At 49.2% G+C, this 13,441-nt stretch overlaps 2 protein-coding genes across 6 annotated transcripts in view; one reads left to right on the top strand and one right to left on the bottom strand.

Annotated features, from left to right (window-relative positions):
* Positions 1 to 267: 267 nt before the first annotated feature.
* On the bottom strand, positions 268 to 3,632 carry PCLAF (PCNA clamp associated factor). The gene is made up of 4 exons (XM_059858048.1): positions 3,527 to 3,632; positions 3,077 to 3,160; positions 2,031 to 2,172; positions 268 to 681 (listed from the first exon to the last, which is right to left on the bottom strand). The coding sequence occupies exons 1-4, from the start codon at positions 3,615 to 3,617 to the stop codon at positions 624 to 626; spliced, it is 375 nt and encodes a 124-aa protein (XP_059714031.1). The 5' UTR covers positions 3,618 to 3,632; the 3' UTR covers positions 268 to 623.
* Positions 3,633 to 3,759: 127 nt separating this feature from the next.
* The window catches only part of TRIP4 (thyroid hormone receptor interactor 4), a 46,672-nt gene continuing 36,990 nt past the window's right edge, over positions 3,760 to 13,441 (top strand). For all 5 annotated transcript variants that reach the window (XR_009488086.1, XR_009488087.1, XR_009488088.1 and 2 more), the window contains exons 1-7: positions 3,760 to 4,125; positions 4,474 to 4,640; positions 5,552 to 5,688; positions 8,084 to 8,317; positions 9,805 to 9,883; positions 11,824 to 11,953; positions 13,025 to 13,240. Coding sequence is in view for 2 of the 5 variants with exons in the window: in XM_059858046.1 (XP_059714029.1) it covers positions 4,040 to 4,125; positions 4,474 to 4,640; positions 5,552 to 5,688; positions 8,084 to 8,317; positions 9,805 to 9,883; positions 11,824 to 11,953; positions 13,025 to 13,240 (1,049 nt within the window). In the remaining 3 variants the exon portion in view is untranslated. The remainder of the gene's footprint in view (positions 4,126 to 4,473; positions 4,641 to 5,551; positions 5,689 to 8,083; positions 8,318 to 9,804; positions 9,884 to 11,823; positions 11,954 to 13,024; positions 13,241 to 13,441) is intronic.

The raw sequence follows: 13,441 nt of genomic DNA on the forward strand, positions 1-13,441 counted from the left end.
TCCTATGAATTACCCCAAAAGTTATGTGACAATTTTCTAACAGCCACAATAAGATTTATTTAGTTTTAGCCATTTATTGCCCCCCCAGCTTTCACAGTTCTGATTCTTTAGAACAACCAGTTTGTTTTCATTAAACTTCACCTCTAATCAGAGCAAGTTTCAGCTGCCCACCCACCTCTCCAGTGTCTTTCCAAATCCAGTTTGCCATCTTTGGACAAAGAAATCTTCATTAACAGCTTCTACTACAGTAAAGACACAACACAGGTGTGTGCTCAGATGGTTTCAGTTTATTAAAAACGAGGATCTGCTTTGCAGTAACGGAACAACCACGATCATGCAAGTCTTGCACAAACAGGCAGGCAGAAGATGAAAGACAAAAGCTGCCCAACATGCAGGAGGAACTCAAGCACACCAAGATAAAAATTAAACCAGTGCTTTACAATGAACATTAAGTGCCAAACAGTAAAAATTAATTAATTTCTCCAGTGTTTGTGCCATCTCTCGGACTTTTAGTCTTGTGCAAAAGCTGAAAGGAAGCCATAAAAAACTGTAAAGAGCTATGCAAATGTACAAAACCAGCTCGAGTAGGAGCATTTTGACATGAAATCAAGGTCAGATCACATCTACTCTTCCTCCAAGCACTCTCCCTCTTCGGCAGGATCCAGTGGCAGGGGCCGAGCTCTGTAAGGAGCATTATTTCAGAAGAATTAGCAGAAACCAGCTCTGGTTTGAAAGGCTAACAAACCCTTTTCCCAAAGCTCAAATGACTTAGCCTCAGACAGCACCTTGAGGCATCAGGACTGACAGGGGCTACTTTATCCTGTGTTCTCTTCCCACCACCTTCTTCTTGCTCATCCCAACAAACTCCAAATTAAAGGGATGAAAGTTTTCCTGTGCTATAGCAAGTGTTTTCTGTTTTACCAACAGGTGGGATGCACTTAAAAGCCTTTGTCTGCTTGCCCTGCAGGACAATTTGGGGCTGATTCTTATGGGCTCCCCCTGGCAGTTAGGAAATACCTATATTTGGTGGAAAAACGGAGGTTCAACCCAGAATTCTCTATGGAAAACAGAGTGTCTAAAAGACAATATTTTATACTGCTGCTTTTTTAGTCAGTAGTGCAGCCTGCAGTTAATCTCTGAGGTTCCAGCTTGGAAAAGCCATTCAATTCCTGGCACATGGAAATTGTTAGTGCTCTCCTAAGCTTCTCCAAAACTTCACTGTGCTGGCAAAGTTATGCCTGAGCAGCAAGAACTTGCCTCAACTATCAGTTACTCCACTCATTTTCAGGAATCTTGATGAGGTCCCTGAAAACTTTGCCAGACTTTGCTGAGAAACATCATTTCCATGAGGACACAGAGGTCAGGAGACACACTGTCAACTTGCCCCTTCAAAGATGAACTGGAGTTTCACAGAGAAAAAATAATCACAGCTTGATTCCCTGGGGGGTCCCAGTTGTTGGTTTCTCTGGGTCTGGATTGAAGGCACTTGAGAGAGTAGTTCATGTTTGGACTCAGGTGTTTATTATTTCTTATCAGTAAAACAGTCTCACTACTGTGAGTTCAGCAGCTTTTCATTAGAAGGACCAAAATGGCCAACAATCTCTTGGTACAAGGTCTTTTAACACTAAACTATCCAATTAAGAACTGGCACCTAGATTATTTTCCCTTTTAACCCAATAACTGATCCCAAAGAGCTGCAATGTGGACTTTTCTGCCCAATTACAAAATGCCACCCAAACCCAAGGAGAAGAAGGAAGAAGAAACTTAGGACAACACCCTGTGCCCTCCATCTTGCTTCCATCCACAACATACTAAAAATCCCAAAACCTCAATTCCTCACCAAGTGACACACCTACACTGCTCTCTATAATCTATTTCACACTTTTGTGGATTCCAGTCTATCTTGAAGTCCAGGAAACTTTCTCCATGAGTGAGGGTCAAAGTCAGTGCTCCCCTGGGGTCAGGGCACCCCAGAGCAGACAGAGAAATATTCCCTGGGTTTCCACACTTCCCCTTGCCCCAATACCCACTCCAGGCCGCTGGTCCCGGGCGTGTCTCCGTCGGATGCCCGGCTCTCCTTGGATGGGAGCTGCAGGAAGTCGCTGATGCCCCTCTGCCAGGCAGGCACCGGCCTCACACAGACCCGGTTCAGCCCCACGGGGCGCCTGTCACCTGCGGGGAGCGCCGGGTCAGCCCTGGCAGGGAGCGGGGACAGAGGGAGGGACGGAAGGAGAGGCAAAGAGAGGGATGGAATGAGGGAGGGAGGGGAAAAGAGAGGGACAAAACAAAGGAGGGAAGGAAGAAAAAGAGAGAGGAGGAGGAGGGAAGAAAAGAAAGAACGTAGTGTGGAAAATGCGTATTTTATGATTGGCTTTTTGCAAACATTAAAATGAGTATTATATGTGTTATGTTAGAAAGTTACGCTGTGTTAATTTTCTTAAGTAGTGTGTTAAATATAGTTTTAGGTTATAACATAATGTTAAAATAGAAAGTATGCTATGTAAGATACTTTTTTTAAGAGAGGACTTGCACCGAGATAGCAGCCACAGGACACCTAAGTCTTTCAGAGAAAAAGAATTTATTGCTCCATTATGGAGTTCTTCCTGCCTCACCCAGCCCCGAAGACGCCGTTAGGGCCAGAGGAAGAAGCTGACACTGACCAGACAGAATCTTTTGTTTGAATGGAATTTATGCATCACGTATGAGGTGTATGAATGTGCACCAGGCTATTGCTTTTAAGGGTTAATTCTCTGTTAACGCGTGTCCTTTTTCGGGCTTATTTTGCCCAGGAAAAGGTACCCAGACTGTCCGTAACTCTTTGTTTTTATTGTCTCGTATTGTCCTAAATCCTAATTGTCCAAATTTTTCTTACTCTAATTATATTACTATTTTCATAGCCATTTTATTACGATTACACTTTTAGAATTTTAAAAACAAGTGATTGGTGTTTTTCACCAGCGAGGGAGAGAGGGAAAGAAGGAAAGAAGGAAGGGAAGAGGGGAGGGAAGGGAGGAAGGGAGGAAGGATGGGAAGGAAGAGGGGAGGGAAGGGAGGGAGGAGCAGGGGCCGCGCTCACCTCTCCGGCCGGGCAGCGCCGGCCCCGCGCTGACGCTGCTGCTGCCGGAGCCCAGCGCCTTGCGGGGAGCGCGGGCGATCAACACTGCGGAAACAAAGGGACAGCGGGGCTCAGCAGCAGCGATCGGAACCCGCCTCAGCCCAGCCCGTCCCGCTCGGAACCCCCCTCAGCCTGTCCCCGTTCCCTTCCTGCCCCCTCAGCCTGTCCCCGTTCCCTTCCTGCCCCCTCAGCCCGTCCTTTCCCGTTCCCTTCCCACTCGGAAACCCCTTCAGCCCTGCCCGTTCCGCTCCCGCCTGCAACCCCCCTCAGCCCGTCCCGTCCCCGTCCCCGTCCCGCTCGGATCCCCCCTCAGCCCGTCCCGTTCCCTTCCTGCCCCCTCAGCCCTGCCCGTCTCGTTTCCTTCCCACTCGTAACCCCCTCAGCCCTGCCCGTCCCGTTCCGTTCCCGCACCCTTGCGGAAGGCGCGTCCACGCTGATCCACCTTGGTCCGCGCCATCCCGGCCCGGCAGTGCCCGGCCCCGCCCCGCCCCACCGGCGCCATTGGCCGCAGCTCGCCAATGGAGCGCGGGGCCGCCCCCGGCCCGCTCCCCTTCCCGCTCTCCTATGCCCGGGGGGATATCGGGGGGAAATTCCCTGCGAGGGGAGCGAGGCCCTGGCACGGTTGCACGAAGCGTCTGTGGCTGCCCCAGCTCTGGAAGTGTTTAAAGCCGCGGTGAACGGGGCTTGGAATAACGTGGTCTAGCGGGAGGTGTTGCTGCCCATGGCGCGGGGTTGGAACGGAATGGAATAGGATGGGATGGGATAGGATAAGATGGGGATTTGCGGTCCCGTCCAATCCAAAGCATTCCCGGTTTGAATGAACCGGTCCCGGAACGATCGCTCTGCGGCCGCGTTCCCGGGGGGAAGGGAAAGGAAGGGGAAGGTGTCGGGCGGTGTGTCGGCGTTTCCCGTCCCCCGCGGAAGATGGCGGCGCCCAGCGCGCTCCTGGCCTGGTGCGTCCAACAGCTGCGCGGGGACTTCGGGCTGGACGTGGGCGAGGACGTGGTGAGGTGAGCGGGGTCGGGGCCGGGCGGGGCCCTCCTGCCCTCTGGCAGGGGCTCCTCCGTGTCCAGCACGGAGGAAACACGGTGTGTCAGAGCAGCTGTCGGGAGTTTGCCCGGGTGGAGATTTGGGGAGGGGAAGTGGCGGGAGGTGGAATGTGGGGTGGAAGAATCACACATTGCTTTTAGTTGGGAGGGATCTTAAAGGTGATATCGTTCCACCTCCTGCCATGGTCTTACCACGGTCTCCACAGAAACCTGATGCGAAAAGGGAAGATAAATGTCACACCTGTGCGATGAGAGCGCGGACAATCCGCTCCCCCCTCACCCATTTTTCTCCACCCCGCTCCTTCCTAGGTACATCTTGTCCATCACGAACGAGGAGGAGATCCGGGAGTACGTTGTTGACCTTGTTCAGGGCACGGACGGGAAGAAGAGCTGGTTTGTGGAAGAGCTGCTGAGCAGGTGGAGGAAATCTGCCCAGCTGCCCTCCGAGCCCTTCCCGGCATACCGGAAAAAGGACGGTGAGTGCTGCAGAGCGGGAAACTCCCAAATAAACCCGGTTGTTGTGCTTACAAACGATTCCATGCCACAAATCCCTGTATGGATACCAGTCCCACTCCTGATGGTGGGGTAGTTTAAAGCCCGTTTTTGTGGTAGCAAGCCCCCAGCCAGGTAATAATTAGCCTTGTCTCTATGATCCAGAAGGCATGAAAGACACTTTATTATTAGAAATCTACAGTTCTTAAAGAAACAGTGGTGGACCTAAGACCTGATTGGTCTCAAAGTGAAAACCTCTCCCACACTATTGGTGGCTATCAATAACACACTCTGGAGAACCATATCTATAAACAGTGGTTACAGAAAGAGGTAATAATGGTTTGAATTCTTTTCCTCTAAGTTTCCCAAAGCTTCTGTGCAGCTTCCCAGGATTTTTTGGGAAAGTCTGTGGCCAGAGAGCTGCTGCCACACGTTTTCAGTCATGAAATAGAGTCCAGGGACATCTTTCTTCTGCTGGCACTTACCAGCCTCTCTCTTGGTTTGCTTATTAGAGGCAAAAGCAGTTTAGTTGCTCCTCAGTCCCAAGTGTTGCTCTTTGCTGAGGTTCCCAGCAGGGTGGGTGGGTAGCACAGAGGCCCATATTTGATCCCAGGCTCTTTCTGTGCACCTCACATCCCTCCACAGACAGCCTGGTGTGTTCCAGCTCCATTGGATTTTATCTGCTTAATGATGTGTGAGAGCAATCTAGCACAGGAAGGACGTGGAGCTGTTGGAGTGAGTCCAGAGGAGGCACCAAAAGGTTCAGAGAATGGAGCAGCTCTGCTGGGAGGAAAGGCTGGGAGAATTGGGATTGTTCAGCCTGGAGAAGAGGAGCTTTGGGGTGATCTAACTGTTGCTCCTCAATCCCTCTGTCTGTGCTTGCTCCCACTGCCAGAGGCTTTGGAAGTGCTGCGGGCTGGGGACCAAGGGAAGAAGGGGAAACGCAAAGGGAGGAACAAGCAGGAGAGCCCAGCATACCCTGAGCCCAGTGCTCATGGGGAGGAGGTGAAAACCCCCCTGGACCTGGCCAAGGTGAGTGTGGGGGCCAGGGGGTCACTGGAAATGCTTGGAGCCTGGGGAAAGAGGGTGTCAGACACTGGTGAAGATGTGATTGGAAGGTGGAAATGAATGTTTGGGACATGTCAGACTGGGATGCCCAGGTGGGCACTGCTCAGGCCACACCTCAAATCCTGGTGTCAGTTTTGGGCTCTTCACAAGAAAGGCAGTGAGGTGCTGGAGTGAGTCCAGGGAAGAGAACAGAGCTGGGGAAGAGGCTGGAGCCCCAGGAGGGGCTGAGGGAGCTGGGACAGGGGCTCAGCCTGGAGAAAAGGAGGCTCAGGGGGTACGTTCTGACTGTGCACAACTCCCTGACAGGAGGGGGCAGGTGGGTGGGGGTTGGCACCTGCTCCCAGGGAACAGGGACAGGATAAGAGAAAATGGCCTCAAGCTTTGCCAGGGGAGGTTCAGGTTGGATATTAGGGGGAAAAAAAATAATGGAAACCGTGGTCAGATACTGGAATGGACTCTTTAGGACAGTGGTGGAGTCACCATCCCTGGAGGGATTAAAAAAACCTGTGGTTGTGGCACTTGGGGAGGAAGGAAAGAAGGAGAGAAGGGAAGGAGGGAGGGTGATAGAGAGGAAAGGAGGGAGAGTTATTGATGGGTGTCTCATATTGGAGGGCTTTTCCAACCTAACTATTTCCATGTTTCTATGATATCCAGGCTGGGGAGAAAGTTGTGTCAATAGCTGGAAGTAAAATAATCATCAGGTAGCAAACATGCCAGCATGGATTTTTCTCCCCCAGAAAACCTGAGAGGAGAGAGCAGGTGAAGGAAGTTGAAGCTGTAATTAGGAATAGAAGGGATTTCTTTAAATCGGATATGAGGGTGGGGAGTTTAAGCCACCAGGTGGTTAGAACATCCTTTCCTACTGTGTTTGAACAATCTCAGTCACACTGATTGAAGCTTTAATTAGCAACTGAAACACTTCAGAAAGAAAGTGTGTAATAAGAGTACAGAAGCACCAAAACCTGAGAAATGCTGCCATTCCTGAGTAAGGAGTGGAACTTGAATTCACATTTTTAAATGGAACTTTTTGGAGCAGGGAGGCAGCAAAGGCTGAAAATATTTGTAAAAGTGTTTATAGGATAAACCACAACATTTTTGAATTGGTGAGTTAAAAGTGGACCATGATGTTCCATTTCCTTGTAGTTACCTTCTAACTTAATTAAAAAAAAAAAAAGTGAGAAAGATCTGCCAAAGTCACTTTATCTTGTTTTGGGATTATTTTGTGGTGGCAGTGTTTGAATCTGGCAGTGGCACTAAAACCAGTTGGACTTTACTGGGGGGACTGGAAATGCTGCATCTGCTTGTCACTAAACGAGACTGAAACTCAGAGGTGAATAATGAAATCACTGAGGCCAGATCACAGAAGGAGGAGCAGAATTTATTTTACAGCTCAGTACTGTAACCCTCCTGTGTGGAAAACCTCTGCTGAGGTGGCTGTGCCAGGTGGGATTTGGGGAGGCTGCTGGGAGGTGACATGGCTGTCACCTGCCATGCTGCCACCCCCTGCTGTGTCTGGGGACAGGCATGCCCAGGGTGCACAGCTACAAACAGAGAGTCTAAATAATCCTTGGAAGTGAGTTTGGGAGCGATGCCTTGTGAAGGCTGACCTAGAATGGTGACTAGACAGAACTAAAGAATAAAGTAGGGATTTATTAAGAGGCCTCAATGGATCCACCTTAGGCAGCACAACCCAAAATGGCCACAAAATGGACCACAGATCATGGAATCTCACACTTTTATTAAGTTCTGCTCCATTTGCATATTGGAGTTCATTGTCCAATTCCAGCTCCAGCCCATGCAGTCCCATCCTTCTTGTTTTCTCTCTTTGGTCCATGTTGTTTGTGCTCTTGGGGCTGAGATTTGGATCAGCTGTCCTTGGGTCCCCAGCTAGAGCAGGAATTGTTGTGTCTCCCTACTCTGTGAAGAGAGCTCACTGTCTCCTAATATGAAGCCTAGACTTACACACTAAAGCAGAATAGAATCTGCAAAATGTAAAAGCCAAACCCTGAGGCATCAGGAGTAGCTGGGCTGTGTTTATAGCTGTTAAACAGGCGTGAGGCTGTGCAGAGCACAGAGAGCAGCGCTCGCTGCCCAAATCCCACCAGCTCCAGCTGGCATGGGTGGCAAACTTCAAGTGCATCCTGGGGTCCTTGCTTTGTTTGGATTCCTTGGAGCTTTTCTGGCAGGCCTGAGCTTGTCTTTCTGCTCAGTCTGGGGTCTGGTCCAAGTTTCACTCCAGTGAGGCAGAGTAACACTTGTCTGAACCTCCTGGCCTGCCCAGGGGTCAGTGCTGGCTCTCTGCTGGCAGTGCTGCACTGGGAGCACAGTTTTTTTTTTGTTTATTTTTTTTCCTTCCCAGGCCCAGGAGAGCAGCAGTGGGGTCAGCAGCAGTAGCATTTCTTCCAAGAAGAAGCCCAAGTATGTCAGCCTGTACACCAGGGAGGGGCAGGACAGGCTGGCTGTGCTCATCCCGGGCCGCCACGCCTGCGAGTGCCTGGGCCAGAAGCACAAGCTCATCAACAACTGCCTGGAGTGCGGGCGCATTGTCTGTGAGCAGGAGGGCTCTGGGCCCTGCCTCTTCTGTGGGGCCCTGGTGAGTAACCAGGGAGTTACTGCAAGGGGCTGGTGAGGGGCTTGGGGCACAAGCCCTGGGAGGAATGACTGAGGGAGCTGGGGGTGCTCAACCTGGAGAAAAGGAGACTCAGGGGTGACCTTATCACTTTACAGCTCCCTGAAAGGTGGCTGTGCTCAGGTGGGGTTGGGCTCTTTCTCCAGGCAACACTGAGAAAACCAGAGGACACAGTGTCAAGCTATATCAGGGGAAATTTATGTTGGCTATTAGGAACAAGTTTTTTACAAAAAGGATGATAAAGTGTTGTCTTGATTTTGTTTTTAAGATTTTCTAAGCTTTTAAATGTTTACATTCTTGTAGCCAACTTTTTCACCCACTTTCTGTAAATAACTTACTGTTTTGTATTCTTTTATGAAGGAAATTTGATAGACTGGTAGTTTGTCTAGTGTCATTGGAGAGGTGGCACTTTCACCCTCCAATCCACTGTCACTTTTAGAAAACTATAAATGTTAGAGTCAGAAAATAAACTTCCCTTTTTACCTTGAGAGCAGCGGTGTCTGCGCTTGTGTTGTTTCGTGTCCTATAGTGACAATAAAGTTCTGGAATGGCCTGCCCTGGGAGGTGGTGGAGTCACCATCCCTAGATGTGTTTAAAAAAAGACTGGATGTGGCACTTGATGCCATGGTTTATTTGAGGTGTTAGGGCACGGGTTGGACTCGATGATCTTGAAGGTCTCTTCCAACCCAGTGATTTTGTGAGTTCTATGAATTCTGTGCCCTGCTTGGACCTGGAGAAGTTGGCTGAATTAGCCCTTCAGATAGACAGTCCTCTTGCAGAGTTCTAAATCAGGGAAGGAAAAAGCCTGTTAGGAGGTTTCCCCCATAATTTACATGGCTTTGGAGCTTGTCTGGCTTCTGACAGTCTCGTGTGTGTCACTGCAGTGTCCAAAATCTCTGCAAGGCTTCAGCCCCATCCCAGGCACAGCCCTGGTCACCTTGTCAGGAGCAGTGTCCTGCTTTTCCTTCAACTCTTGTGTGATATGGATCCTTTCAGATGCCAGATTCAGTTCAAAGGGCACCTTTTGGAGAAAGGGGATGAGTTACTGATGGCAGAGGAAATTCTTCAAGTGAGAGGAAAATGTTTGAAAGCAGATTGGTTGCTATTTTGAAAGATCAGTTTAACTCCCACTGGCCAAGAAGGAGAGAAAAACTGTTGAGTTAAGGGTTGTAGTTCTGCCTGGGATGGTTCTGAGCTCATCTCTTGTCCTTTGAGCTCAGTCAGCAACATGTCCACTCCAGAACAGGGAGAGACCAAACTCTACTTTTCTCTTTTAGTAAAGAACAAGCTTCCAGGGTCCTCCCCATGTCAGTAGGCAAGAGAAGGAGGTGTGGGCTGTCACTGCCACTTTTAACAGCCTGAACTGTTGTCCAGGGCTCTGAAATGGTCAAGCTGTGGCATCCTTCCCGTGAGATGTCCTTCCCAAGGCTTCACTTCCTTCTTTTCCTCAGGTGTGCACTAAAGAAGAGCAGGACATTCTTCAGCGGGACTCCAACAAGAGCCAGAAGCTGCTGAAGAAGCTCATGGCAGGTCAGTAGCTCTTCCATACCTGGAATAGAATGAATCCAAATGGTCTGTGTGCATTATTTCCTTCAGACTTCACTGAGCCACTTGCTCTCATTGCTGCCCTTTGTCTGGCATTAAGGGGATGGATTGGATGTTGTTCCTTGGTTCCTTCTGCAAGCCCTAGGCAGCTTTCCTGGGCTTCAGCATAGGTGACAGTGGCAAGTGTCACATGGCAGCATGTGGTGTCCTTTCCCTGAGGCCCCAAGGCTGCTCATTCAGCATTCCAGAATCAATCTCATGAACTGGATCGTTGTAGCAGTCCTTGAAAATTAGGATAAGTCTCCTGTGGAATGTGTGCTGTGCAAGATAAAGTGCTGCTGTCTGATTTGCTGGGCTTAGGGAGGTGGTGGTTAATATTTTCTAATGGCTCTTCTTGTCTCACACTTACTTGGGAGCTAGAAATAGGAACAGAGCCAAGGAAAACAAGAGGAAATACTACCAGTGTCCCAGCAAAGACCTGTGCATTGTGGGGATGTTTGTCTGAGTTTAGCTGATCTGCAGCCAAGGTCATGGTGTTCTTGGTTGGAAAATACACTTTGCTGAGGAACTGGGGAAATATTTACTCCAGACCTGGGCTTCTCCTTAGAGCTGTGGAGATGGCAGGAGGATGGAAGTCCTTGAGAGCACCAGCCAGTCTCCTCTATCCTTCCAATACAGATGTTGGCATGCTTCAGGATCCCTTTTCTTTCCTGTTTTGTCTCTCTCCCTCCTGCCCCTGCCAGCTCTTGTTTTGTTCTCTGTGTAGGTAAAAGCTTCACTGTGGTTTGCTGTTTGTCTTGGGAGTAAAAATTGTGGATCAGCGACCAAAGGGAAATACAGGCAATTGTTTCCCTGAAATGAAGGCATTTCCCAGTGTGGTGAAATGCACTGGTTTGTTCCATCATGGCCTGGGTTCAAGCCTTTTATTGTGGCTTTTTTTGGTTGTTCCCTCTTGGTTGGGTGGGTTTGGGCCCCTTGCCAGGAGAGGTAAGAAGGAAGAGCATTTGCTGGGAATAGATTTCTCTGTCTCTGGAAAGAGGTGGTTTGGGGAATCTGGTGTGGTGTGTCAGAAGAGGATATTGTTTGTGGGAGGCACAAACAGCAGCAGAAGGCTCTGGGTCTCCCTGGAATCTTCCTGGGCAAGAGGCTCTTTGTGGGGGTAACAGCATGTGGGAGGGGTTTGGCTTTTAGGAGGGGACTCCTAAAACACCTGGGGTTGTTGCTGAAGAAGAAAAGCTTCCAGACCTTAGAGCCCCTCCCAGTGCCTAGAGGGCTTATGGAAAGGAGAGAGAGGGGCTACTCAAATGGCCAGATAGTGATAGGACAAGAATGAATGGTTTTAAACTAAAAGACAAGGAATTTAGATTGGATATTGGGAAGAAATCCTTCTCTGTGAGGGTGGTGAGGCTCTGACACAGCTTTCCCAAAGAAGCTGTGGGTGTCCTATCCCTGGAAGTGTTCCACGCCAGGCTGGATGGGGCTTGGAGCACCCTGGGATAGTGGAAGGTGTCCTTGGTGTTCCACCATGGCAGGGAGTGGAATGAGCTTTAAGGTCCTTTTCAACCCAAACCATTCCATAATTCTATGGCCTGAGACCCGTGGTTGGTGATGGGAGGAATTTTGACTGCCCAAATTGTTAGGGAAGGGTGAAGGAAAACCAAAGTCCAAGAACTTCTCCTTAAACTCTACCCAGAATTTATCACTGTGATATTTAAATGATTTCTCCTCTTTGGAGGAAGGAGTCTTTGAGATGGGCTTGAGGGAAAATTGTGGCTTTAACCTCCCAGAAAGATGCTGATCTTGCTGCAAAGCTGCACTCTTAGCTCCTGGCATGGCATTTAGTTTAGGGGACTTTTCTGCAACCTGGCCCACCCAAATGGCTTTAACACACTGACTGCTGAGCTGTGTTTTATTTTGTGCCTCAGGTGCTGAAAGTTCAGGGAATTTGGATGCCATAGGCAAAGGCTTGCTACCTCAGCAGGAAGCGAGACTCAAATCAGGCCTGGAGATGGCTGTGAAGCACAAAGACAAGCTGTTGGAGTTTGATAGGACAAGGTAAGATACTAGGTGGGAGACTGTCATGAATAGCATGAATGACCTGGCAGGTGAGGTGCCTTTAGCAGAAATGTTGGGAATTCCTTCTAAAACCCACAGCCACTTGTGGTGTTGGGGGTCCCCAGGATGAGGTGAGAGATGAGAATTGACTCCAAGTTCTTAGAAGACTGATATAATATATTATGATATTATATTAAAAGAAAATTATATACTAAAACTATACATATATAAAGAAAGGGAGAAAGGAGACATCAGAAGGCTAAAACAAGAATAAATAATAAAAACTCATGACTGACCAGAGAGTCCAACACAGCTGGACTGGGATTGGTCATCAAGTAAAAACAATTGACCTGGAACCAGTCAAAGATGCCCCTTTTGGTAAACAACCTCCAAATCACATTCCAAGCAATCAGATAATTATTGTTTACATTTCTTTTCTGAGGCTTCTCAGGAGAAAAATCCTGGCAAAAGGATTTATCATAAAATCTCATGGTGACAGCCAGTTACACCTTAACTATGGCATTTGGGTGGGACAGGAGTGAGTCTCTGCAGTGGATTCCTTTTGGGTGTCCTTGCTTTTTGTCCCTGACAGTCCAGTTCTCCAGAGGGATGGGAAAGAGCAGGTTTATGGAATTCACAGGCAACCCTGACGAGGGGGAGAGAATGATGCATCTGACTCCATCCTATCAGACAGCTAATTAATTACTTTATTATACTATATTATTCTATATTATATTACATCTAAACTGAATCTGCCAAGCACTCAACTCTGCACACCACTGCACAGAATCTCATGGCTGTCAGCCCACAGCCCCAACACACACACACATGGCTGGCCCTGACAGGCCAAGGAAACAAAACACCATCACTTTGGGTAAACAATCTCCATATTGCATTCTACTTTGGCACAAACACAGGCACAGCAAATGAGATAAGAATATTCTTGGGAAGAATTGTGCCTTGCTTTTCTCTGTGAAGAGAAATGTGGGGCTACACGGGTTGGAGGGTGGGTTTGAAGCTGTGCCGTGGTCCTGCTGTGCTCATCTTCTCCTGTGGGGGTTGCTCTCTCAGCGTGCGTCGGACCCAGGTCATTGATGACGAGTCGGATTACTTTGCCACGGACTCCAACCAGTGGCTCTCCAAGCAGGAGAGGGAAGCGCTCCAGAAGAGGGAGCAGGAGCTGCGGGAGCTGCGCCACGCCTCTCGGCTGGCCAAGAAAATCACCATCGACTTCGCTGGCAGGCAGATCTTGGAGGAAGACAACAACATGGCTGAGTACCACAGCAAGTGAGTGAGGGCTGGCAGCGTGCCTGAGAGTGAGGAGGTGCAAATCCTTTTGGAGAGTGGTCTGACACGCCTGTTAAAGCTGCCTGGGGAAGAGGTGTTTCAGAAGGCCTGTCTCAACAGAACCACTTGAGCTCAAATTCACACCAAGCTGAGTTTCTGCACTAGAGAGCAGTGACTGCTCAAACTGGAAATCAGACCGAG

The sequence above is a fragment of the Haemorhous mexicanus genome, chromosome 13 (genome assembly GCF_027477595.1).
Source record: "Haemorhous mexicanus isolate bHaeMex1 chromosome 13, bHaeMex1.pri, whole genome shotgun sequence".
NCBI classification, from domain to species: domain Eukaryota; kingdom Metazoa; phylum Chordata; class Aves; order Passeriformes; family Fringillidae; genus Haemorhous; species Haemorhous mexicanus.

What these genes read in the sequence shown, in the direction of transcription:
- PCLAF (XM_059858048.1), bottom strand. Translation starts at nt 3,617, where the DNA reads ATGGCGCCGGTGGGGCGGGGCGGGGCCGGGCACTGCCGGGCCGGGATG. An exon ending in TGGACGCGCCTTCCGCAAGG is followed by an intron (nt 3,161 to 3,526) that starts GTGCGGGAACGG and finishes TTGTTTCCGCAG; the next exon opens with TGTTGATCGCCCGCGCTCCC. An exon ending in CCCGGGACCAGCGGCCTGGA is followed by an intron (nt 682 to 2,030) that starts GTGGGTATTGGG and finishes TGCTCCTTACAG; the next exon opens with AGCTCGGCCCCTGCCACTGG.